The sequence below is a fragment of the Phasianus colchicus genome, chromosome 34 (assembly GCF_987193195.1).
Source record: "Phasianus colchicus chromosome 34, bPhaCol1.hap1.1, whole genome shotgun sequence".
NCBI lineage: Eukaryota > Metazoa > Chordata > Aves > Galliformes > Phasianidae > Phasianus > Phasianus colchicus.
In genome coordinates, this window is record NC_143469.1 from 2,865,351 (window position 1) to 2,890,551 (window position 25,201).

The 25,201-nt window shown below is 64.7% G+C and overlaps 2 protein-coding genes across 7 annotated transcripts in view; both read left to right on the forward strand.

Annotated features, from left to right (window-relative positions):
* SMARCA4 (SWI/SNF related BAF chromatin remodeling complex subunit ATPase 4) overlaps positions 1-11,293 on the forward strand; it is a 73,295-nt gene extending 62,002 nt beyond the window's left edge. For 4 of the 6 annotated variants that reach the window (XM_090128672.1, XM_090128676.1, XM_090128674.1 and 1 more), the window contains 7 exons: positions 779-997; positions 3,222-3,475; positions 4,837-4,945; positions 5,069-5,170; positions 7,707-7,839; positions 8,807-8,946; positions 11,109-11,293. In XM_090128672.1, the coding sequence (XP_089984798.1) occupies positions 779-997; positions 3,222-3,475; positions 4,837-4,945; positions 5,069-5,170; positions 7,707-7,839; positions 8,807-8,946; positions 11,109-11,141 (990 nt within the window). In that variant the 3' untranslated portion in view covers positions 11,142-11,293. The remainder of the gene's footprint in view (positions 1-778; positions 998-3,221; positions 3,476-4,836; positions 4,946-5,068; positions 5,171-7,706; positions 7,840-8,806; positions 8,947-11,108) is intronic. The other 2 variants (XM_090128673.1, XM_090128677.1) reach the window with 1 other exon arrangement.
* An 820-nt stretch (positions 11,294-12,113) lies between these two features.
* Positions 12,114-25,201, forward strand: part of LDLR (low density lipoprotein receptor) — a 34,429-nt gene continuing 21,341 nt past the window's right edge. Inside the window, 6 exon segments of the mRNA XM_090128678.1 lie at positions 12,114-12,438; positions 14,705-14,827; positions 16,661-16,762; positions 16,765-16,788; positions 18,896-19,285; positions 21,168-21,293. Of these exon segments, the coding sequence (XP_089984804.1) occupies positions 12,129-12,438; positions 14,705-14,827; positions 16,661-16,762; positions 16,765-16,788; positions 18,896-19,285; positions 21,168-21,293 (1,075 nt within the window). The 5' untranslated portion in view covers positions 12,114-12,128.

A 25,201-nucleotide genomic window follows, 5' to 3' on the forward strand; every position in this document is an offset into this window, starting at 1 on the left:
GATGCCCCCAACCCCATCCCATCCCCCCAGTGCCCCCAAGGGCCCCCATGGCCCCCAACCCACCCCATCCCCACAACATCCCCAGTGCCCCCGAGGCCACCACGTCCCCCCAGTGCCCCCAAGACCACCAACCCCCCCCCCTCCGGATGCCCCCAACCCCATCCCATCCCCCCAGTGTCCCCAAGTCCACCCCGTCCCCCCAGTGTCCCCAAGACCACCAAACCCCCCAACCCCCGGATGCCCCCAACCCACCCCATCCCCACAACATCCCCAGTGCCCCCAGTGCCACCCCATCCCCCCAGCGTCCCCAAGGGTCCCCAACCCAACCCATCCCCACAACATCCCCAGTGTCCCCAAGACCACCACGTCCCCCCAGTGCCCCCAATCCCACAACATCCCCAGTGCCCCTGAGGCCACCACGTCCCCCCAGTGCCCCCAAGACCACCAACCCCCCCCCCCCTCTGGATGCCCCCAACTCCATCCCATCCCCCCAGTGTCCCCAAGGCCACCCCGTCCCCCCAGTGTCCCCAAGACCACCCTGTCCCCCCAGTGCCCCCAATCCCACAACATCCCCAGTGTCCCCAAGGCCACCCCGTCCCCCCAGTGCCCCCAACCCCATGCCATCCCCAGTGCCCCCGAGGCCACCCCATCCCCCCAGTGCCCCCAATCCCACAACATCCCCAGTTTCCCCGAGGCCACCCCATCCCCCCAGTGCCCCCAAGACCACCAAACCCCCCACCCCCCCCGGATGCCCCCCAACCCCCCGATGTCCCCGCAGCGCATGGACCTGGACCGGCGACGCGAGGAGGCGCGGAACCCGAAGCGCAAACCGCGGCTGATGGAGGAGGACGAGCTGCCGTCGTGGATCATCAAGGACGACGCCGAGGTGGAGCGGCTGACCTGCGAGGAGGAGGAGGAGAAGATGTTCGGCCGCGGCTCCCGGCACCGCAAGGAGGTCGACTACAGCGACTCGCTCACCGAGAAGCAGTGGCTCAAGGTGCGGCGCGGCCACCGCGTCCCCGACGGCTCCGTGTCCCCAAAGGTCCCACAGGGACACCTTGTGCCCCAAGGAAACCACGTCCCCACTGTCCCCAAGGGCTCCATGTACCCAAATGTTCTCCAAGGACACCTTGTGCCCCAGGGACACCACGTCCCCCAAGGACACAGTGTCCCCACTGTCCCCAAGGGCTCCATGTACCCAAATGTTCCCCAAGGACACCTCGTGCCCCATGGACACCACATCCCCCAAGGACACAGTGTCCCCAGTGTCCCCAAGGGCTCCGTGTCCCCAAAGGTCCCACAGGGACACCTTGTGCCCCATGGACACCACGTCCCCCAAGGACACCTCGTCCCCAAATGTCCCCATGGACACCACGTCCCCCAAGGACACCACGTCCCCACTGTCCCCAAGAGCTCCGTGTCCCCAAAGGTCCCACAGGGACACCTTGTGCCCCATGGACACCACGTCCCCCAAGGACACCTCGTCCCCAAATGTCCCCATGGACACCACGTCCCCCAAGGACAACACATCCCCACTGTCCCCAAGAGCTCCGTGTCCCCAAAGGTCCCCCATGGACACCATGTCCCCCAAGGAAACCACGTCCCCCAAGGACACCACGTCCCCAGTGTCCCCAAGGGCTCCGTGTCCCCAAAGGTCCCACAGGGACACCTTGTGCCCCATGGACACCACGTCCCCCAAGGACACCTCGTCCCCAAATGTCCCCATGGACACCACGTACCCCAAGGACACCACGTCCCCACTGTCCCCAAGGGCTCCGTGTCCCCAAATGTCCCCGACGGCTCCGTGTCCCTAAAGGTCCCACAGGGACACCCCTTGTTCCCCAAGAACACCACGTCCCCACTGTCCCCAAGAGCTCCATGTCCCCAAAGGTCCCCCATGGACACCACGTCCCCACTGTCCCCAAGGGTTCCATGTCCCCAAATGTTCCCCAAGGACACCTTGTGCCCCAGGGACACCACATCCCCGATGTCCCCAAGGGCTCCGTGTAGCCAAATGTCCCCCAAGGGCTCCATGTCCCCAGAGGTCCCACAGGGACACCACGTCCCCCAAGGAACACCTTGTTCCTCATGGACACCTCGTCCCCACTGTCCCCAGGGGGTCCACGTCCCCAAATGTCCCCATGGACACCACATCCCCCAAGGACACCACGTCCCCAGTGTCCCCAAAGGACACCACATCCCCAGATGTCCCCAAGTGCTCCGTGTCCCCAAATGTCCCCAGGGACACCACATCCCCAAAGGACACCATGCCCCCAATGTCCCCAAGGGCTCCGTGTCCCCAAATGTCCCCAAGCACACCACATCCCCAAGGACACCATGCCCCCAATGTCCCCAAGGGCTCCATGTCCCCAAATGTCCCCAAGGACACCACGTCCCCAAGCACACCGCATCCCCAAAGGACACCATGCCCCCAATGTCCCCAGTGTCCCCATGTCCCCAAATGTCCCCATGGACACCACATCCCCAATGTCCCCAAAGGGGCTCCATGTCCCCAAATGTCCCCAAGCACACCGCATCCCCAAAGGACACCACGCCCTCCCTATCCTCAAGGCCCCCCCCCAGCCCAGCCCAGCCCCTCACTTCCCCCCCCCCCACATCCCCCTTTCCCCCCCTCACCCCACACCCCCCTCTCCTCACCACCCCATCCCCCCCCTGCCCCTCACTTCCCCCCCCCACCCCACATCCCCCCTCCCCCCACCCCAAGGCCCCCCCCTACCATCCCAGCCCAGCCCCTCACTTCCCCCCCCCCACCCCACACCCCCCCACCATCACCACCCCCATCCCCCCCCTGCCCCTCACTTTCCCCCCCCACCCCACATCCCCCCACCCCCCACCCCAAGACCCCCCCCCCACCATCCCAGCCCAGCCCCTCACTTCCCCCCACCCCACATCCTCCCCCCACCCCACACCCCCCCACCCTCACCACCCCCATCCCCCACCCCCCCTTCCCCCCCCCCATCCCAGCCCAGCCCCTCACTTCCCCCCCCACCCCACACCCCCCCACCCTCACCACCCCCATCCCCCCCCCCACCCCACATCCCCCCACCCCCCATCCTCACCACCCCCATCCCCCCCCCCGCCCCTCACTTCCCCCCACCCCCCACCCCAAGGCCCCCCCCCCCCATCCCAGCCCAGCCCCTCACTTCCCCCCCCCCCACCCCACACCCCCCCACCCTCACCACCCCCACCCCCCCCCCCAGGCCATCGAGGAGGGCACCCTGGAGGAGATCGAGGAAGAGGTCCGCCAGAAGAAATCCTCCCGCAAACGGAAGCGCGACGCCGAGGGCCCCCCGGCCGCCCCCCCCGCCAGCACCCGCAGCCGCGAGAAGGACGAGGACAGCAAGAAGCAGAAGAAGCGCGGGCGGCCGCCGGCAGAGAAGCTCTCCCCGAACCCCCCCAACCTCACCAAGAAGATGAAGAAGATCGTGGACGCTGTCATCAAGTACAAGGACAGGTAAGGGGCGGCCCGGAGAACGGGGGGGGGAAGGGGGGGTTGGGGGTATGGGGGTTTGGGGGGGGAATGGGGGGACGGGGGGGTTGGAGGAGGTGGGGGGGGGTGGGGAAGGGGTGAGATGGGATGGGGAGGGGGGGGGAGGGGAGGGAAGGGAGGGGAGGGGAAGGGAAGGGGAAGGGAAGAGGAAGGGAAGGGGAAGGGGAGGGGAGGGGAGGGGAAGGGGAAGGGAAGGGGGAGGGAAGGGGAAGGGGAGGGGAAGAGGAAGGGAAGGGGAAGGGAAGAGGAAGGGAAGGGGAAGGGGAGGGGAGGGGAAGGGAAGGGGAGGGGAGGGGAAGGGGAAGGGGAAGGGGAAGGGGAAGGGGAAGGGGAAGGGGAAGGGGAAGGGGAAGGGGAAGGGGAAGGGGAAGGGGAAGGGGAAGGGAAGGGGAAGGGGAAGGGGAAGGGAAGGGGAAGGGAAGGGGAAGGGAAGGGGAAGGGAAGGGGAAGGGAAGGGGAAGGGAAGGGAAGGGAAGGGAAGGGGAAGGGGAAGGGAAGGGGAGGGGAGGGAAGGGGAAGGGAAGGGGAAGGGAGGGGAAGGGGAGGGGACAGGATGGGGTGGGACGGGATGGGACAGAACAGGATGGGATGGGATGGGGTGGGATGGAGTTGGGTGGGATGGGATGGGATGAAACAGGATGAGATGGAACAGGATGAGATGGGGTGAGATGGGATGGAGTGGGATGGGATGGAACAGGAAGGGATGGGATTGGATGGGATGGGATGGGATGGCACAGGATGGCACAGGATGGCACAGGAAGGGATGGGATGGGATGGGATGGCACAAGGTGGCACAGGAAGGGATGGGATGGCACAGGATAGCACGGGCAGGAATGGGATGGGATGGGATGGGATGGAACGGGAAGGGATGGGATGGCACAGGATGGCACAGGATGGCACAGGCAGGGATGGCACAGGATGGCACAGGAAGGCACAGGGTGGCACAGGATGGCACAGGCAGGGATGGGATGGGATGGGATGGCACAGGATGGCACAGGATGGCACAGGAAGGGATGGGATGGCACAGGATGGCACAGGATGGCACAGGATGGCACAGGCAGGGATGGGATGGCACAGGATGGCACAGGCAGGGATGGGATGGCACAGGATGGCACAGGATGGCACAGGCAGGGATGGGATGGGATGGGATGGGATGGCACAGGATGGCACAGGATGGCACAGGCAGGGATGGCACAGGATGGCACAGGATGGCACAGGCAGGGATGGGATGGGATGGCACAGGATGGCACAGGATGGCACAGGCAGGGATGGGGGCAGACCAGCACAGCTCGGTGCCTGCGACGCGCCGCACCTTTGCCTTGCAGCAGCAGTGGACGGCAGCTGAGCGAGGTGTTCATCCAGCTGCCCTCCCGCAAGGAGCTGCCCGAGTACTACGAGCTCATCCGCAAGCCCGTCGACTTCAAGAAGATTAAGGTAGAGATTCCGGGATGGGGAGATTCTCCGGGGAGCCTCCATCCGCTCCACAGCCCTGCCAGGACCTCGGCTGAGCTGCCAGGACCTGAGCTGAGCCTCCTGGGCTTCCTCCTCCCCCTGTAGGAACGCATCCGCAACCACAAATACCGCAGCCTGAACGACCTGGAGAAGGACGTGATGCTGCTGTGCCAGAACGCGCAGACCTTCAACCTGGAGGGGTCGCTGGTCAGCAGCAATGGGGGGGGGGTGTGGGGATGGGGAGGGGGTTGTAGGGGCGGGGGGTGTGGGGATGAGGGGTTGTGGGGTGGGGAGTTGTAAGGGATGGGGTTGTGGGGCTGGGGGTGTGGGGCTGGGGGGTGTAGGGTTGGGGGGTTGTGGGGTGGGGAGTTGTAAGGGATGGGTTGTGGGGCTGGGGGGTGTAGGGGTGGGGGGGTGGGGGGATGGGGGTTAGAAGGGTGGGGGGTTGTGGGGTGGGGAGTTGTAAGGGATGGGGGTGTGGGGCTGGGGGGTTGTGGGGCTGGGGGCTGTAGGGGTGGGGGGTTGTGGGGCTGGGGGGTATAGGGGTGAGGGTTATTGGGGTGGGGGGTTGTAAGGGATGGGGTTGTGGGGCTGGGGGTTATAGGGGTGGGGGGTTGTGGGGATGGGGGGGGTTGAAGGAATGGGGTTGTGGGGCTGGGGGTGTAGGGGTGGGGGGTGTAGGGGTGGGAGGTTGTGGGGCTGGGGGGTATAGGGGTGAGGGTTATAGGGGTGGGGGGTTGTAAGGGATGGGGTTGTGGGGCTGGGGGTTGTAGGGGTGGGGGGTTGTGGGGTAGGGAGTTGTAAGGGATGGGGGTGTGGGGCTGGGGGTGTAGGGGTGGGGGGTTGTGGGGCTGGGGGGTGTAGGGATGTAGGGGTGGGGGGTTGTGGGGATGGGGGGGGTTGAAGGAATGGGGTTGTGGGGCTGGGGGTGTGGGGCTGGGGGGTGTACGGGTGCGGGGTGTAGGGGTGGGAGGTTGTGGGGCTGGGAGGTATAAGGGTGAGGGTTATAGGGGTGGGGGTTTGTAAGGGATGGGGTTGTGGGGCTGGGGGTGTGGGGCTGGGGGTTATAGGGGTGGGGGGTTGTGGGGTGGGGAGTTGTAAGGGATGGGTTGTGGGGTGTAGGGGTGGGGGATTGTGAGGATGGGTTGTGGGGCTGGGGGGTGTAGGGTTGTAGGGTGGGGGGTTGTGGGGTGTAGGGCTAGGGGTGTAGGGTTGTAGGGGTGGGGGGTTGTAAGGGATGGGGTTGTGGGGCTGGGGGGTGTAGGGGTGGGGGTGTAGGGTTATAGGGGTGGGGGGTTGTGGGGATGGGGGGGGTTGAAGGAATGGGGTTGTGGGGCTGGGGGTGTGGGGCTGGGGGGTGTAGGGGTGGGGGGTTGTGGGGCTGGGGGGGTATAAGGGTGAGGGTTATAGGGGTGGGGGGTTGTAAGGGATGGGGTTGTGGGGCTGGGGGTTATAGGGGTGGGGGGTTGTGGGGATGGGGGGGGTTGTAAGGGATGGGGTTGTAGGGATGGGGTTGTGGGGCTGGGGGGTGTAGGGGTGGGGAGTTGTGGGGTAGGGAGTTGTAAGGGATGGGGTTGTGGGGCTGGGGGTGTGGGGCTGGGGGGGGTTGTGGGGATGGGGGGTTGTAAGGGATGGGGTTGTGGGGCTGGGGGTTGTAGGGTTGTAGGGGTGGAGGATTGTGGGGCTGGGGGGGGTTGAAGGAATGGGGTTGTGGGGCTGGGGGTGTGGGGCTGGGGGGTGTAGGGGTGAGGGTTATAGGGGTGGGGGGTTGTAAGGGATGGGTTTGTGGGGCTGGGGGGTTATAGGGGTGGGGGTGTAGGTTTGTGGGGTTGTGGGGTTGGGAGTTGTAAGGGATGGGTTGTGGGGATGGGGGGTGTAGGGGTGGGGGTTATAGGGGTGGGGGGTTGTGGGGTGGGGAGTTGGATGGGGTTGTGGGGCTGGGGGTGTGGGGCTGGGGGGGTAGGGTTGTAGGGGTGGGGGGTTGTGGGGATGGGGGGTTATAAGGGATGGGGTTGTGGGGCTGGGGGATGTAGGGGTGGGGGGTGTAGGGGTGGGGGGTTGTGGGGTGGGGGTTTGTGGGGCTGGGGGGTGTAGGGGTGGGGGGTGTAGGGATGAGGGGTTGTGGGGTGGGGAGTTGTAAGGGATGGGTTGTGGGGCTGGGGGTGTGGGGCTGGGGGTTATAGGGGTGGGGGGGCAGGGGGAGTGGGGGGGATTGTAGGGGTGGGGGGTGCGGGGATGAGGGGTTGTGGGGCTGGGAGTTGTGAGGGATGGGGTCACAGAGCTGCAGGATTGGGGTCACAGAGCTGTGGGGTCACAGAGCTGCGGGGTCACAGAGCTGCGGGGTCACAGAGCTGCGGGGTCTCAGATCTGTAGGATCACAGAGCTGCGGGGTCACAGAGCTGCGGGGTCATAGAGTTGTAGGGTCATAGGGTTGTAGGGTCACAGAGCTGAGGGGTCACAGAGCTTTGGGATCAAAGAGCTGTAGGATCACAGAGCTGTAGGATCACAGAGCTGTGGGGTCACAGAGTTGTAGGGTCATAGGGTTGTAGGGTCACAGAGCTGCAGGATTGGGGTCACAGAGCTGTGGGGTCACAGAGCTGCAGGGTCACAGAGCTGCGGGGTCACAGAGTTGTAGGGTCATAGGGTTGTGGGGTCACAGAGCTGCGGGGTCACAGAGCTGCGGGGTGGGACGGGGGTCCATGCGGGGTCCCGAGCCCCTCCTCACCCCTCCGCCGCCCCTCAGATCTACGAGGACTCCATCGTGCTGCAGTCCGTGTTCACCAGCGTGCGGCAGAAGATCGAGAAGGAGGAGGAGAGCGAAGGGGAGGACAGCGAGGAGGAGGAGGAGGGGGAGGAGGAAGGCTCCGAGTCGGAGGGTGAGCAGCAGCTGGGGGGGGGGCTGGGGGGGGGGTAGGGGCTGAAGGGCAGTGAGGGGGGCTGGGGGGTCGTGGGGACGGGGGGCTGGGGGGTGGGTGGGGGCTGCGGGGGGCTGTGGGGTGGTGGGGGGGGCAGTTGGGGAAGGGGCTGGGGGGGGGAGTCTGGGGGGGCTGTGGGGCTGGTGGGGGGGGGGTGGGGGGGCTGTGGGTCTGAGGTTGGAGGGGCTGTGGGGGGGGAGCCTGGGGGGGGTTGTGGGGCTGGTGGGGGGGGGCTGTGGGTCTGAGGTTGGAAGGGCTGTGGGGGTGAGGGGGGCTGTGGGGCCATGGTTGGGGGGGAGGGTGGGGGGGTTTCTGTGGGGCGGCCCCCTAAGCGGCAACGCTGCCCCCCAGCTCACTCAGCTGTGGGTCTGAGTTGGGGGGGGCTGTGGGGTTGGTGGGGGGTGGGGGGGCTGTGGGGCCGTGGTGGGGGGGTGTCTGTGGGGCGGCCCCATAAGCGGCAGCGCTGCCCCCCAGCTCGCTTGGCTGTGGGTCTGAGGTGGGGGGGGCTGTGGGGCTGGTGGGTGGGGGGCTGTGGGTCTGAGGTTGGAGGGGCTGTGGGGGATGGGGGGCTGTGGGGTTATTTGGGGGGGGGGGCTGTGGAGCTGTGGTGGGGGATCTGGGGTGGTTGGGGGGGGCTGTGGGTCTGAGGTTGGAGGGGCTGCGGGGTTGTAGGGGGTGGGGGGGCTGTGGGGCCGTGGTGGGGGGCTTTCTGTGGGGTGGCCCCATAAGCGGCAGCGCTGCCCCCCAGCTCGCTCAGCTGTGGGTCTGAGGTGGGGGGGGGATGTGGGGGGGGTGCCTGGGGGGGTTTGGGGGCCTTTGGTGCTGAGGTTGGAGGGGCTGCGGGGTTGTAGGGGGGTGGGGGTGCTGTGGGGCCGTGGTGGGGGGGTGTCTGTGGGGCGGCCCCATAAGCGGCAGCGCTGCCCCCCAGCTCGCTCGGTGAAGGTGAAGATCAAGCTGGGCCGCAAGGAGAAGGCGCAGGAGCGGCTGAAGGGGCGGCGCAGAGCCAGCCGCGGCTCCAGGGCCAAACCCGTGGTGAGCGACGACGACAGCGACGAGGAGCAGGAGGAGGTGATGCGGACCCCCCCCACCCCCCCACCCCCCCTTCGCGCCCCCTCTTTCGCCGCCCCCCCCCCCCAAATCCCTTCCGTCTCAGCCCCCCGACTCTCCTGCCCCCGATGCCCGCTTCCTTCCGACTCGCGGATCCCTTCCTTTCTCCTTCTGCCCCCAAACCCTTTTCCTCCCCTCCTTCCTGCTCCTAAAATCCCTTCCTTCCCTCTCCCCAAACCCTTTTCCTCTTCCCTCTTCCCAGACCCTTTTCTTCTTCTTTCTGCCCCCAAACCCTTTTCCTTCTGCCCCCCAAACCCTTTCCCTCTTCCCAAACCCTTTTCCTCTTCCTTCCGCCCCCAAACCCTTTTCCTTCTGCCCCCAAACCCTTTTCCTCTTCCTTCTGCCCCCAAACCCTTTTCCCTCTTCCCAATCCCTTTTCCTTCTGCCCCCAAACCCTTTTCCTCTTCCCTCTCCCCAAACCCTTTTCCTTCTGCCCCCCAAACTCTTTTCCTCTTCCTTCTATCCCCAAACCCTTTTCCTCTTCCCTCTTCCCCCAAACCCTTTTCTTATTCCTTCTGCCCCCAAACCCTTTTCCTTCTGCCCCAAAAACCCTTTCCCTCTTCCTTCTGCCCCCAACCCCTTTTCCTCTTCCCTCTTCCCAAACCCTTTTCCTTCTACCCCCAACCCCTTTTCCTCTTCCCTCTTCCCAAACCCTTTTCTTATTCCTTCTGCCCCCCAAACCCTTTTCCTCCACTCCTTCCTGCTCCTAAAATCCCTTCCTTCCCTCTTCCCAAACCCTTTTCCTCTTCCTTCCGCCCCCAAACCCTTTTCCCTCTCCCCAATCCCTTTTCCCTCTTCCCAAACCCTTTTCCTCTTCCTTCTGCCCCCAACCCCTTTTCCTCTTCCCTCTTCCCAGACCCTTTTCTTCTTCATTCTGCCCCCCAAACCCTTTTCCCTCTTCCCAAACCCTTTTCCTCCTCCCTCTTCCCAAACCCTTTTCCTTCTACCCCCAACCCCTTTTCCTCTTCCCTCTTCCCAAACCCTTTTCCTCTTCCTTCTGCCCCCAAACCCTTTTCCTTCTGCCCCCCCCCACCCTCCTCCTTCCCCCAAATCCCATTTCCCTGTGACTCCCGGTCCTTTCCTTCTTCCTTCCTGCTTCCCACAGCCCTTCCTCCTTTCCTTCTGCCCCATTTCTTCCTCCTTCCTGCTCCTTAAATCCCTTCCTTCTGCCCCCAAACCCTTTTCCTCTTCCTTCTGCCCCCAACCCCTTTTCCTCTTCCCTCTTCCCAGACCCTTTTCTTCTTCTTTCTGCCCCCAAACCCTTTTCCTTCTTCCCCCAAACCCTTTTCCTCTTCCCTCTTCCCAAACCCTTTTCCTTCTACCCCAAACCCTTTTCCTTCTGCCCCCAAACCCTTTTCCTCTTCCTTCTGCCCCCAAACCCTTTTCCTCTTCCCTCTTCCCAGACCCTTTTCTTCTTCTTTCTGCCCCCAAACCATTTTCCTTCTGCCCCCAAACCCTTTTCCTCTTCCTTCTGCCCCCCAAACCCTTTTCCTCCCCTCCTTCCTGCTCCTAAAATCCCTTCCTTCCCTCTTCCCAAACCCTTTTCCTCTTCCTTCTGCCCCCAAACCCTTTTCCTCTTCCCTCTTCCCAAACCCTTTTCCTTCTGCCCCCAACCCCTTTTCCCTCTGCCCCCCCCTCCTTCCCCCATTTCCCTCCCACTCCTCGACCCGCTCCCCCTTCCTCCTCCCTCCCCAAGTCCTCCTTCCCGCCCCCCCCGCCCCATTTCTCCCTCCTTCCTTCTCCTAAAATCCCTCTTCCCAACCCCTTTTTTCCTTTTCCTTCTGCCCCCATTTCCTCCTCCCACCCCCAAACCCTTTCCCTCTTCATTCTCCCCCACAAACTCCTTCCTTCCATCCCCAAACCCCGTTTCCTCCCCCTTCCCCCCCCCAAACCCTTTTCCCTTTTCCTTCTCCCCAAACCTTTCCCTCTCCCCCCCCCCCATTCCCTCGGTCCCCATCCCACCCCCAATCTCAATCCCCAGCCCCTCACTCTCAACCCCCCCCCAGGACCCCTCCGCCATTCCTCAATCCCTGCGCTGCCCCCCATCCCGATATCCCCCCGATATCCCGTTCCCGACCCCAATTTCCGTGCCCCCCCCCCTGACGCCCCTCCTCTGCCCGCAGGAGCGCTCCGGCAGCGGCACGGAGGAGGACTGACGGAGCCGCGGCCGCTGGGGGGCGCTGTGGGCGCTGCGGGGCGGCGGGGGGCGGCGGCGGTGGCGGCACTTCCGGTGCTCTCTGTGCCCCGCGCTGCGCCCGCGGCGGTCGATGTCACTGGATCCGATCGGTAATAAATTAATGAGCGGTAATGAGCGGCCGTGTGTGAGCTGCGGCACCGCGCAGGGAGGCGGGGGGGGGGCTGTCATTAACGTTGGCTTAATGAGTGGGGATTAATTGAGGAGAGAACTCCACGAAGGGTCGTTAATTGGGCGAAGACTCAACGAGTAGCAATTAATTGAGCGGAGACTCAACGAGAGGTCATTAATTGGGCTCAACAAGTGATTAATGAAACGGACTCAGCAAGCGGCAGTTAATTAAGCAGAGATCCAGCACGAGGTGATTAATTGGGCAGAGACTCAGTGCGGGGTCATTAATTGCGCAGAGGCTCAACGAAGGGTCATTAATTGAGCAGAGGTGATTAATTGAAGAAACACGCGATTCGGTGGATGGCAATTAACGGAGCAGCGACTCAATGAGCGACGATTAACGGAGCAGCAGTTAATGAGCAGCACTTCAATTAATGCATTCGTTCATTCATTCATTCGGCGGCGCCTCCCGCCAGGGGGCGGGGCCAGAGCGAGGCAGGGGGCGTGGCCAGCGCTCGGGGGCGGAGCCACGCGAGTGGGCGGGGCTTGAAGCGAAACGAGGCGGTGATTGGGCTGGTCTGGGGGCGGGGGAACAAATGGGGGCGGGGCCTCAGTGGAGCGGAAGGCGTGGCCTGAGCAGGACGTGGGCGGGGCCTGAACTGGGGGGCGTGGCCTAAACTGAACTTTGAGCGCTATTGGGTGGGTGGGGGCGTGGTCTGAGCGGGAAGGGGGCGTGGCTTGGGCAGATCCGAGGGCGCCATTGGGTCTGCGCTGTGGGCGTGGCCTGGTGTAGCCCCGCCCCCCTCCGTCCATGTGCTCTGGCCCCGCCCCTCGCGTGATGCGGGGCGCTTTTGAAAATCACCCGATGGGAAACCACTCCCCGCGCTGCGCCGTGCCCCGCTCCGTGTCCGCCTCCGTATCGCCTTGTCCGGCTCCATATCGCGCTCTGTATCGCCGCGTCCGGCTCCGTATCGCCGTGCCCGGCTCCATATCGCGCTCCGTATCGCCGTGCCCGGCTCCATATCGCGCTCGTATCGCCGTGCCCGGCTCCATATCGCGCTCGTATCGCCGTGCCCGGCTCCATATCGCGCTCCGGACCATGGCAGCGTGGGCGCTGCTGCTCGGGGCTTTGCTGAGCGCGGCCGCAAGTAAGAGGTGGTCCGGGGGGTAGGGGGGGGTCGTGGGGCAGTGCCGTGGGGCCGCGCTATGGGGCCGCGGTGCTTTGAGGATCCGCGGCCGCGCCGTGAGGTTTTGGGGGGTCCCGTGGGTGTCCGCGTGGAGCTGAGTGGGAACTCGGGGGGTCCTGAGTGGGACTGAGGGCTCGGGGTGCCCCGAGGGGCTGAGAAGACCCCCTTGGGGGTCCCGTGGGGGTCCTGGCGGTGACCCTATGGGGCTGAGGGGGTCGCTGGAGGCTCTGTGGGGTCCCCTGAGGTCCGTGGCGGTCTGGGGCGGGGGTCCTCTGGGGGTCCCGCGGGGGCTGAAGGGGTCGGGGGGCTCCGGGAGGTCGCGGCTCCGCGGGCGCGGCGCGGAAGGAAAGGGGCGGTGGGCGGGGATAAGGCGGCGCGGCCCCGCCCCTCCTTTCGTCTTCAGCCAATCGTCTTCTTCGCTCCGCCCATCCCGGGCGTTGGCCCCGCTTTTTATTGGCCGAGAGCCCAAACTGGCCACCAGGCCTGCAGCCAATGGGGGCGCGGTGGGGGCGTGGCCTCGGGCGGGGTTTGGAAGGGCCGTGACCCACAACCCTCCACCCCCCCCCCCCCCCAAACCCCCTCCCCACCAATGGCCGCGCCCTGCGAGGGGGGGGGGGGGCGTCCCCCTGGGCCTGGGGGGCTCTGTGGGTCTGGAGGGACCCCCTGGGCCTGGGGGGGCGCTGGGGGTCCGTGGGGTCTCTGTAGGACCCGGAGTCCACGTGGGTCTGGGGGGGGGTCCCTGTGGACCCCCTCCCAGGGGTTCAATGGGGGAGGCTCTGGGGGGGTCCGGGGGGGGGGCGTCTGGGTGTCTGTGGGGGTCTGCAAGAATTTGGGGGGGTCCCCATGGGTCTGGGGGTCCCCATGGGTCCAGGGTGGCCCTGTGGGTCTGGGGGTCTGGGGGATCGGGGGGGGCTTTGAGGGTTCCTGAGGGTCTGGGGGGGGGGGCTCTGTGTGTCCATGGGGGTCTCTGTGTGTGGCTGGGGGTCTCTATGGGTCTGGGGGGGTCTCTGTGGATCTGGGGGGTCTCTGTGTGTGGATGGGGGTCTCTATAGGTCTGGGGGGGTCTCTGTGTGTCCATGGGGGTCTCTGTGTGTGGCTGGGGGTCTCTATGGGTCTGGGGGGGTCTCTGTGGATCTGGGGGGTCTCTGTGTGTGGATGGGGGTCTCTATAGGTCTGGGGGGGTCTCTGTGTGTCCATGGGGGTCTCTGTGTGTGGCTGGGGGTCTCTATGGGTCTGGGGGGGTCTTTGTGTGTGGCTGGGGGTCGCTATGGGTCTGGGGGGGTCTCTATGGGTCTGGGGGGTCTCTGTGGATCTGAGTGGTCTCTACGGGTCTGGGGGGGTCTCTATGGGTGGCTGGGGGTCTCTATAGGTCTGGGGGGGTCTCTGTGTGTCCATGGGCGTCTCTATGGGTCTGGGGGCATCTCTATGGGTCTGGGGGGGTCTCTGTGTGTGGATGGGGGTCGCTATGGGTCTGGGGGGGTCTCTGTGTGTCCATGGGCGTCTCTATGGGTCTGGGGGGGTCTCTATGGGTCTGGGGGGTCTCTGTGTGTGGCTGGGGGTCTCTATGGGTCTGGGGGGGTCTCTGTGTGTCCATGGGCATCTCTATGGGTCTGGGGGGGTCTCTATGGGTCTGGGGGGTCTCTGTGTGTGGATGGGGGTCTCTATGGGTCTGGGGGGGTCTCTGTGTGTCCATGGGGGTCTCTATGGGTGGCTGGAGGTCTCTATGGGTCTGGGGGGGTCTCTGTGTGTGGCTGGGGGTCGCTATGGGTCTGGGGGGGTCTCTATGGGTCTGGGGGGTCTCTGTGGATCTGAGTGGTCTCTACGGGTATGGGGGGGTCTCTATGGGTGGCTGGGGGTCTCTATGGGTCTGGGGGGGTCTCTGTGTGTGGCTGGGGGTCTCCATGGGTCTGGGGGGTCTCTGTGGATCTGGGGGGTCTCTATGGGTGGCTGGGGGTCTCTATGGGTCTGGGGGGTCTCTATGGGTGGCTGGGGGTCTCTGTGTGTGGATGGGGGTCTCTGTGGGTCTGGGGGGGTCTCTGTGGATCTGAGTGGTCTCTATGGGTTGATGGGGGCATCTCTATGGGTCTGGGGGGGTCTCTATGGGTGGCTGGGGGTCTCTATGGGTCTGGGAGGGTCTCTATGGGTCTGGGGGGTCTCTGTGTGTCCATGGGGGTCTCTATGGGTCCGGGGGTCTCCATGGGGTGGCGCTCTGACCCGTTTTGTGCAGCGGTTCGGGGCTGCGATTCGGAGCAGTTCCGCTGCGGGGACGGCAGCTGCATCTCCGCCACGTGGGTCTGCGACGGCGGCGCCGAGTGCCGCGACGGCAGCGACGAGGAGCCCGGCATGTGCCGTGAGTGACACGCGGCGTCACGCGTGTGCGACGTGGCGTCATGCGTGCTGTGCGTGGGACGTGTGTCGTCACGTGTGTGTCATGTGTGGTGTGTGTGACGTGTGTCGTCACGCGTGTGTCATACGTGGTGTGTGTGGTGTGTGTCATCACATGTGTGTCATACTTGGTGTGTGGCGTGTGTCGTCACGCGTGTGTCATGCGTGGTGTGTGTGTGACGTGTGTCGTCACGTGTGTCATACGCGGCGTGTGTGACATGTGTCGTCACACGTGTGTCATACGTGGCGTGTGTGACGTGTGTCGTCACATGTGTGTCTACGTGGCGTGTGTGACGTGTGTCATCACATGTGTGTCATACGTGGTGTGTGTGACGTGTGTCATCACATGTGTCATACGTGGTGTGTGTGGCGTGTGTCGTCACGCGTGTGTCATGCGAGGTGTGTGTGACGTGTGTCGTTACACGTGTGTCATGTGTGACGTGTGTCGTCACACGTGTGTCATACGTGGTGTGTGTGACGTGTGTCATCACATGTGTGTCTACGTGGCGTGTGTGACATGTGTCGTCACATGTGTGTCATACGTGGTGTGTGTGACATGTGTCGTCACGCGTGTGGTGGGAGTGTAATGCGTCATCATACGTGTAGTCATATGTGGTGTGTGTGCCATGTGTCATCAGACGTGTGTCATACGTGGTGTGTGTGATGTGTGTCGTCATCTGTGTGGTGTGGTATGTGTGGTGTGCGTGTGATGTGTCGCCATACGTGGTCATACGTGTTGTCATACATGGCGTGTGTGACGTGTGTCATCACATGTGTGTCAGACGTGGCGTGTGTGATGTGTGTCGTTACACGTGTGTCATATGTAGTGTGTGTGACGTGTGTCATACGTAGTGTGTGTGACGTGTGTCGTCACACGTGTGTCATACGTACTGTGTGTGACGTGTGTCATCACATGTGTGTCATACGTGGTGTGTGTGACGTGTCTCGTCACATGTGTGTCATACGTGGCGTGTGTGACGTGTGTCATCACATGTGTGTCATACGTGGCGTGTTCTCCCTTTCTCACACACGCATTCCCTCCCTCACATGCGCTTTCTCTTTCCCTTTCTCTCACGCGTGTTCTCTCCCCCTCACACGCGTGCTCTCCCTTTCTCACACGCGTGTTCTCCCTGACACACACGCGTGCTCTCCCTTTCTCACACGTGTGTTCTCCCTTTCTCACACGCGTGCTCTCCCTTTCTCACACGCGTGTTCTCCCTTTCTCACACACGTGTTCTCCCCCTCACACGCGTGTTCTCCCTTTCTCACACGCGTGCTCTCCCTCACACACACGCATGTTCTCTCCCTGACACACACGCATGCTCTCCCTTTCTCACACGCGTGTTCTCCCTTTCTCACACCCGTGCTCTCCCTTTCTCACACCCGTGCTCTCCCTTTCTCACACGCGTGTTCTCCCTGACACACACGCGTGTTCTCCCTCACACACACGCGTGTTCTCTCCCCCTCACACACATGTTCTCCCTTTCTCACACGCGTGCTCTCCCTTTCTCACACACGCGTTCTCTCCCTCACATGCGCTTTCTCTCTCCCTTTCTCACACACGCGTGCTCTCCCTTTCTCACACGCATGTTCTCCCTCACACACACTCATGGTCTCTCCCCCTCACACGCATGCTCTCCCTGACACACACGCATGTTCTCTCTCACACACACGCATGTTCTCTCCCCCTCACACGCGTGCCCTCCCTTTCTCACACGCGTGCCCTCCGTTTCTCACACGCGTGCCCTCCCTTTCTCACACGCGTGCTCTCCGTTTCTCACACGCGTGTTCCCCGCAGGCTCAGCGCCGTGCCCGGCTCAGCTCTACGACTGCGGCGACTCCGTGGGCCGCGAGCGCTGCGTGCCGCTCAGCTGGCGCTGCGATGGGCAGCAGGACTGCAGGGGGGGGGGGACGAGAGGGGCTGCGGTGAGTGGGGGGCTATGGGGGGGGGGGCGTAGGGGGGGCGTGGGGGGGGCTCTGTGGGGTGCTATGGGGTGGGATATGGGGGGCTATGGGGGCTCTGTGGGGTGCTATGGGGTGGTATGGGGGCTATAGGGGAACTATGGGGTGCTATGGGGGCTCTGTGTGGTGCTATGGGGTGGGATATGGGGGGCTATAGGGGAACTATGGGGTGCTATGGGGGCTCTGTGGGGTGCTATGGGGTGGTATGGGGGTCTATAGGGCAACTATGGGGTGCTATGGGGGCTCTGTGGGGTGCTATGGGGTGGTATAGGGTGCTATGGGGGCTCTGTGGGGTGCTATGGGGTGGGATATGGGGGGCTATAGGGGCTCTGTGGGGTGCTATGGGGTGGGATATGGGGGGCTATAGGGGAACTATGGGGTGCTATGGGGGCTCTGTGGGGTGCTACGGGGTGGGATATGGGGTGCTATAGGGGCTCTGTGCGGTGCTATGGGGGCTCTGTGGGGTGCTATGGGGTGGGATATGGGGGGCTATAGGGAAACTATGGGGTGCTATGGGGGCTCTGTGGGGTGCTATGGGGTGGGATATGGGGGGCTATAGGGAAACTATGGGGTGCTATGGGGGCTCTGTGGGGTGCTATGGGGTGGTATGGGGGGCTATAGGGGCTCTGTGGGGTGCTATGGGGGCTCTGTGGGGTGCTATGGGGTGGGATATGGGGGGTTTTGGGGGGATATAGGGGGTTAGGGCATGCTATTGGGGAGCTATGGGGTGCTATGGGGGCTTTGTGGGGTGCTGTGGGGGGCTATGGGGAGGCTATGGGGTGCTATAGGGGAACTATGGGGTGCTATGGGGGCTTTGTGGGGTGCTGTGGGGGGCTATGGGGAGGCTATGGGGTGCTATAGGGGAAATATGGGGTGCTATGGGGGCTTTGTGGGGTACTGAGGGGGGCTATGGGGAGGCTATGGGGTGCTATTGGGGAGCTATGGGGGGCTCTGTGGGGTGCTATGGGGTGGTATGAGGGGGTATGAGGTGCTATGGGGGGGGTGGGGGGGGCTATGGGGGCTCTATGGGGTGGGATATGGGGGCTAGGAGGTGCTGTGGGGGAAATATGGGGTGCTATGGGGGGCTCTGTGAGGTGCTATGGGGTGGGATGGGGGGCTATAGGGTCTCTATGGGGTGATATGGGGGCCTATAGGGTCTCACTATGGGGCGCTATAGGGTCACTATGCGGCTCTATGGGGTGCTATAGGCTCCCGCTACGGGGCGCTATAGGGTCACTATGGGGCACCATGGGGTGCTATAGGGTCTCACTATGGGGCGCTATAGGGTCACTATGGGGGCTCTATGGGGTGCTATAGGGTCTCACTATGGGGAGCTATAGGGTCATTATGGGGCTCTATGGGGCGCTATAGGGTCACTATGGGGGCTCTATGGGGCGCTATAGGGTCTCACTATGGGGCGCTATAGGGTCACTATGGGGGCTCTATGGGGTGCTATAGGGTCTCACTATGGGGTGCTATAGGGTCACTATGGGGCGCTATAGGGTCACTATGGGGGCTCTATGGGGCGCTATGGGGTCTCACTATGGGGCGCTATAGGGTCACTATGGGGCTCTATGGGGTGCTATAGGGTCACTATGGGGGCTCTATGGGGTGCTATAGGGTCTCACTATGGGGCACTATAGGGTCACTATGGGGCTCTATGGCGCGCTATAGGGTCACTATGGGGGCTCTATGGGGTGCTATAGGGTCTCACTATGGGGCACTATAGGGTCACTATGGGGCTCTATGGGGTGCTATAGGGTCTCACTATGGGGCACTATAGGGTCACTATGGGGCTCTATGGGGTGCTATAGGGTCTCACTATGGGGAGCTATAGGGTCATTATGGGGCTCTATGGGGCGCTATAGGGTCACTATGGGGCGCTATGGGGTCACCATGGAGGCTGTATGGGATGCTATAGGGGCACAGTGGGGGCTCTATGGGGTCACTATGGGGCTCCATGGGGCGCTATAGGCTCCCGCTATGGGGCGCTATGGGGCCTCAATGGTGACAGCGGTGACCCCGCTGCTGCCCGTCATTGCCCCCCATTGCCCCCCACCCCCCTTTTTAGAGCCCCCCCCGTCCTGCGCTTCGGACCAGCAGCGCTGCTCGGATTCGTCGTGCATCTCCCGAGCGTTTCTCTGCGACGGCGATCGCGATTGTCCCGACGGATCGGACGAACAAAACTGTCCCTCCCCCCCCCCCTGCCCACTGGCTTCGTTTCGTTGTCCCGACGGCTCGTGCGTGGATCCCGCTTGGCTTTGCGACGGCGATCGCGATTGTCCCGACGGGGCGGACGAAACGGAAGCGAATTGTTCCGAAGCGGCGGCGGCGGCGGCACCCAAAAATCGCTGCCCCCCCTTGAGCGTCCCGTGCCGAAACGGGGGGGGCTGCGTCCCCAGGGGGTGGAGGTGCGACGGGAGCCCCGACTGCGGAGATGGGTCCGATGAGGACGGATGTGGTGGGTGATGGGGGGGGGGTCGAAATGGGGGGGGGGTGGAGGGGGGCAGATGGGGGGGGGAAGGGGTAGATGGGGAGGGAGGGGGGCAGATGGGGGAGGGGGTAATGGGGGGCAGATGGGGGGGGAAGGGGCAGATGGGGAGGGAGGGGGGCAGATGGGGGGGTAATGTGGGGGCGATTGGGGGGTGGGGGGGGCAAATGGGGGGGGTAGGGGGGGCAGATGGGGGGGAAGGGGCAGATGGGGAGGGAGGGGGGCAGATGGGGGGGGAGATGGGGAGGGAGAGGGGGAGGGGGGCAGATGGGGGGGACGGAATAATGGGGGGGCGATTGGGGGGTGGGGGGAAAGATGGGGGGGAGGGGGGGCAGATGGGGGGGGAGATGGGGAGGGAGAGGGGGAGGGGGGCAGATGGGGGGGTAATGTGGGGGCAGATGGGGGGTGGGGGGGAAGATGGGGGGGGAGGGAGGGGGGCAGATGGGGGAGGGGGTAATGGGGGGCAGATGGGGGGGAGGGAGGGGGGCAGATGGGGGAGGGGGTAATGGGGGGCAGATGGGGGGGAGGGAGGGGGGCAGATGGGGGAGGGGGTAATGGGGGGCAGATGGGGGGTGGGGGGGCAGATGGGTGGGGTAGGGGGGGCAGATGGGGGGGAAGGGGCAGATGGGGAGGGAGGGGGGCAGATGGGGGGGTAGATGGGGAGGGAGAGGGGGAGGGGGGCAGATGGGGGGGAGGGGGTAATGGGGGGGCATATGGGGGGGAAGGGGGCAGATGGGGAGGGAGGGGGAAATGGGGGGGCCATTGGGGGGGAAGGGGGGGGCCATTGGGGGGTGGAGGGGTAAATGGGGGGGAAGGGGGCAGATGGGGAGGGAGGGGGGCGGGAGGGGGCACATGGAGGGGAGGGAGGGGGGCAGATGGGGAGGGAGGGGGGTGGAGGGGAAGATGGGGGGGGAGGGGGCAGATGGGGGGAGGGGGGTGTCAAGGGGGGGCCCTCCTCTCAGATCCCCCCGCAGCCCCCCCCGATATCACAGACCCCCCCCATATCACAGTACCCCCCGCAGACCCCCCCCATATCACAGACCCCCCTGCAGCCCCCCCCATATGACAGACCCTCCCCCTTTTCCCCCCCCCATATCACTGATTCCTTCCCAGCCCCCCATATCACAGAACCCCCCATATCACAACCCCCCTTTATCACAGCCCCCCCCCATATCACAGCCCCCCCCCCATATCCCATACCCCCCTGCAGCCCCCCCCCCATATCACAGATCCCCCCAGACCCCCCCATATCACTGATTCCCTCCCAGCCCCCCCATATCACAGCCCCCCCCCATATCCCGGACCCCCCTGCAGCCCCCCCCCATATCACAGCCCCCCCCATATCCCATCCCCCCCTGCAGCCCCCCCATATGACAGACCCTCCCCCTTTTCCCCCCCCCAGACCCCCCCATATCACAGACCCCTCTTTATCACAGACCCCCCCCATATCCCAGCCCCCCCTCCAGCCCCCCCCATATCAGAGACCCTCCCCCTTTTCCCCCCCCCAGACCCCCCCCATATCCCAGGCCCCCTGCAGCCCCCCCCCATATCACAGCCCCCCCCATATCCCAGGCCCCCCTGCAGCCCCCCCCATATGACAGACCCTCCCCCTTTTCCCCCCCCCAGACCCCCCCATATCACAGTCCCCCCCAGACCCCCCAAATCACAGCCCCCCCCCATATCCCAGCCCCCCCTGCAGCCCCCCCCCATATCCCAGGCCCCCTGCAGCCCCCCCCCATATCACAGCCCCCCCCATATCCCATACCCCCCTGCAGCCCCCCCCATATCCCAGGCCCCCTGCAGCCCCCCCCCATATCACAGACCCTCCCCCTTTCCCCCCCCCCCCCCGCAGACCCCCCCCCGTGCCCCCCCGACGACTTCCGCTGTGCCGACGACGGTCGCTGTTTGTGGGGGGGGCGGCGCTGCGACGGCCACAGGGACTGCGGTGACGGCTCTGACGAGGACGGCTGCGACGACGGTGGGGCTGCTATCGCGATAGGGGGCGGGGGGGGGGGGATAACTGTCGTGATGGGGGAGCTGCTGTTGCGATAGGAGGGGATAGCGTCATGACGGGGGGTTTGTGATATGGGGGGCGGGGGGGCGCTGCCATCACGATGGGGTGGCTGCTGTCGTGATAGAAGAGCTGCTGTCACGATAGATGGGCTCGTGTTGCGATGGAGAGGCTACTGTTGCGATAGAGGGGCTACTGTTGCGATGGGGTGTTTAGCTGTCGTGCTAAAAGCGGCTGCTGCTGCGATAGGGGTGGCGACTGTCTATATCGCAGACCCCCCCCATATCGCAGACCCCCCCATATCACTGATTCCCGCCCAGACCCCCCCATATCGCAGACCCCCCCCATATCATGGACCCCTCTCATATCGCAGACAACCCCCATATCACGGACCCCCCCCATATCACAGACCCCCCCATATCACAGACCCCCCCATATCGCAGACCCCTCCCATATCACAGACCTTCCCCATATCACAGACCTTCCCCATATCACAGACCCCCCCATATCACAGACACCCCCCATATCGCAGAACCCCCCATATTGCAGACCCCCCCCCATATCGCAGACCCCCCCATATCACTGATTGCCCCCTGTATCACTGATTCCTATTGGGCCCGTGTTGTCCCTATAGGGCATTGCTGTCCCTATTAGGGCCGTGCTGCCCCTATTGGGGTCGTGCTGACCCTATTAGGGCCGTGCTGACCCCAAATGGCCATGCTGACCCTATTAGGGCTATGCTAACCCTATTAGGGCCGTGCTGACCCTATTAGGGCCGTGCTGACCCTATAAGGGCTATGCTGACCCTATTAGGGCTGTGCTGACCCTATTAGGGCCGTGCTGCCCCCATAGGGCCGTGCTGCCCCTATTGGGGCCATGCTGCCCCTATAGGGCCATGCTGACCCCCCATGCCTGCCCCCATATGGCCATGCTGCCCCTATTAGGGCCGTGCTGCCCCTATTAGGGCCGTGCTACCCCTATAGGGCCGTGCTGCCCCTATTAGGGCCGTGCAGCCCCCATACGGCCGTGCTGTCCCTATTAGGGCCGTGCTGCCCCTATTATGGCCATGCTGCCCCCATTAGGGCCGTGCTGCCCCCATTAGGGCCGTGCTGCCCCTATTATGGCCGTGCTGCCCCCATACGGCCGTGCTGCCCCTATTACGGCCGTGCTGCCCCTATAGGGCCGTGCTGCCCCCATACGGCCGTTCTGCCCCTATAGGGCCGTTCTGACCCCATACGGCCGTGCTGCCCCTATTATGGCCGTGCTGCCCCCATACGGCCGTGCTGCCCCTATTAGGGCCGTGCTGCCCCCATACGGCCATGCTGCCCCTATAGGGCCGTGCTGCCCCTATAGGGCCGTGCTGCCCCCATCGGGCCGTGCTGCCCCCATATGGCCGTGCTGCCCCTATAGGGCCGTGCTGCTCCCATACGGCCGTGCTGCCCCTATTAGGGCCATGCTGCCCCTATAGGGCCGTGCTGACCCCCCATGCCTGCCCCCATATGGCCGTGCTGCCCGTATAGGGCCGTGCTGCCCCCATACGGCCGTGCTGCCCCCATACGGCCGTGCTGCCCCTATAGGGCCGTGCTGCCCCTATTAGGGCCGTGCTGCCCCCATACGGCCATGCTGCCCCTATAGGGCCGTGCTGCCCCTATAGGGCCATGCTGCCCCTATAGGGCCGTGCTGCCCCTATTAGGGCCGTGCTGCCCCCATACGGCCGTGCTGCTACTATAGGGCCATGCTGCCCCCATACGGCTGTGCTGCCCCTATTAGGGCCGTGCTGCCCCTATAGGGCCGTGCTGACCCCCCATGCCTGCCCCCATATGGCCATGCTGACCCCATATGGTCGTGCTGCCCCTATTATGGCCGTGCTGTCCCTATAGGGCCGTGCTGCCCCCATACGGCTGTGCTGCCCCTATTATGGCCGTGCTGCCCCCATACGGCCGTGCTGCCCCTATTAGGGCCGTGCTGCCCCCTATTAGGGCCGTGCTGCCCCTATAGGGCCGTGCTGCCCCCATCGGGCCGTGCTGCCCCCATATGGCCGTGCTGCCCCTATAGGGCCGTGCTGCTCCCATACGGCCGTGCTGCCCCTATTAGGGCCATGCTGCCCCTATAGGGCCGTGCTGACCCCCCATGCCTGCCCCCATATGGCCGTGCTGCCCGTATAGGGCCGTGCTGCCCCCATACGGCCGTGCTGCCCCCATACGGCCGTGCTGCCCCTATAGGGCCGTGCTGCCCCTATAGGGCCGTGCTGCCCCTATTAGGGCCGTGCTGCCCCCATACGGCCGTGCTGCCCCTATAGGGCCGTGCTGCCCCTATTAGGGCCGTGCTGCCTCCATACGGCCATGCTGCCCCTATAGGGCCGTGCTGCCCCCATACGGGCCGTGCTGCCCCTATAGGGCCGTTCTGCCCCCATACGGCCGTGCTGCCCCTATTAGGGCCGTGCTGCCCCTATAGGGCCGTGCTGCCCCCATATGGCCGTGCTGCCCCCATACAGCCGTGCTGCCCCTATAGGGCCGTGCTGCCCCCATACGGCCGTGCTGCCCCTATTAGGGCCATGCTGCCCCCATACGGCCGTGCTGCCCCTATAGGGCCATGCTGCCCCTATAGGGCCGTGCTGCCCCTATTAGGGCCGTGCTGCCCCCATACGGCCGTGCTGCTACTATAGGGCCGTGCTGCCCCCATACGGCTGTGCTGCCCCTATTAGGGCCGTGCTGCCCCTATTAGGGCCGTGCTGCCCCCATACGGCCGTGCTGCCCCTATAGGGCCGTGCTGCCCCTATTAGGGCCGTGCTGCCTCCATACGGCCATGCTGCCCCTATAGGGCCGTGCTGCCCCCATACGGGCCGTGCTGCCCCTATAGGGCCGTTCTGCCCCCATACGGCCGTGCTGCCCCTATTAGGGCCGTGCTGCCCCTATAGGGCCGTGCTGCCCCCATATGGCCGTGCTGCCCCCATACAGCCGTGCTGCCCCTATAGGGCCGTGCTGCCCCCATACGGCCGTGCTGCCCCTATTAGGGCCATGCTGCCCCCATACGGCCGTGCTGCCCCTATAGGGCCATGCTGCCCCTATAGGGCCGTGCTGCCCCTATTAGGGCCGTGCTGCCCCCATACGGCCGTGCTGCTACTATAGGGCCGTGCTGCCCCCATACGGCTGTGCTGCCCCTATTAGGGCCGTGCTGCCCCTATAGGGCCGTGCTGACCCCCCATGCCTGCCCCCATATGGCCATGCTGACCCCATATGGTCGTGCTGCCCCTATTATGGCCGTGCTGTCCCTATAGGGCCGTGCTGCCCCCATACGGCTGTGCTGCCCCTATTATGGCCGTGCTGCCCCCATACGGCCGTGCTGCCCCTATTAGGGCCGTGCTGCCCCCTATTAGGGCCGTGCTGCCCCTATAGGGCCGTGCTGCCCCCATCGGGCCGTGCTGCCCCCATATGGCCGTGCTGCCCCTATAGGGCCGTGCTGCTCCCATACGGCCGTGCTGCCCCTATTAGGGCCATGCTGCCCCTATAGGGCCGTGCTGACCCCCCATGCCTGCCCCCATATGGCCGTGCTGCCCGTATAGGGCCGTGCTGCCCCCATACGGCCGTGCTGCCCCCATACGGCCGTGCTGCCCCTATAGGGCCGTGCTGCCCCTATAGGGCCGTGCTGCCCCTATTAGGGCCGTGCTGCCCCCATACGGCCGTGCTGCCCCTATAGGGCCGTGCTGCCCCTATTAGGGCCGTGCTGCCTCCATACGGCCATGCTGCCCCTATAGGGCCGTGCTGCCCCCATACGGGCCGTGCTGCCCCTATAGGGCCGTTCTGCCCCCATACGGCCGTGCTGCCCCTATTAGGGCCGTGCTGCCCCTATAGGGCCGTGCTGCCCCCATATGGCCG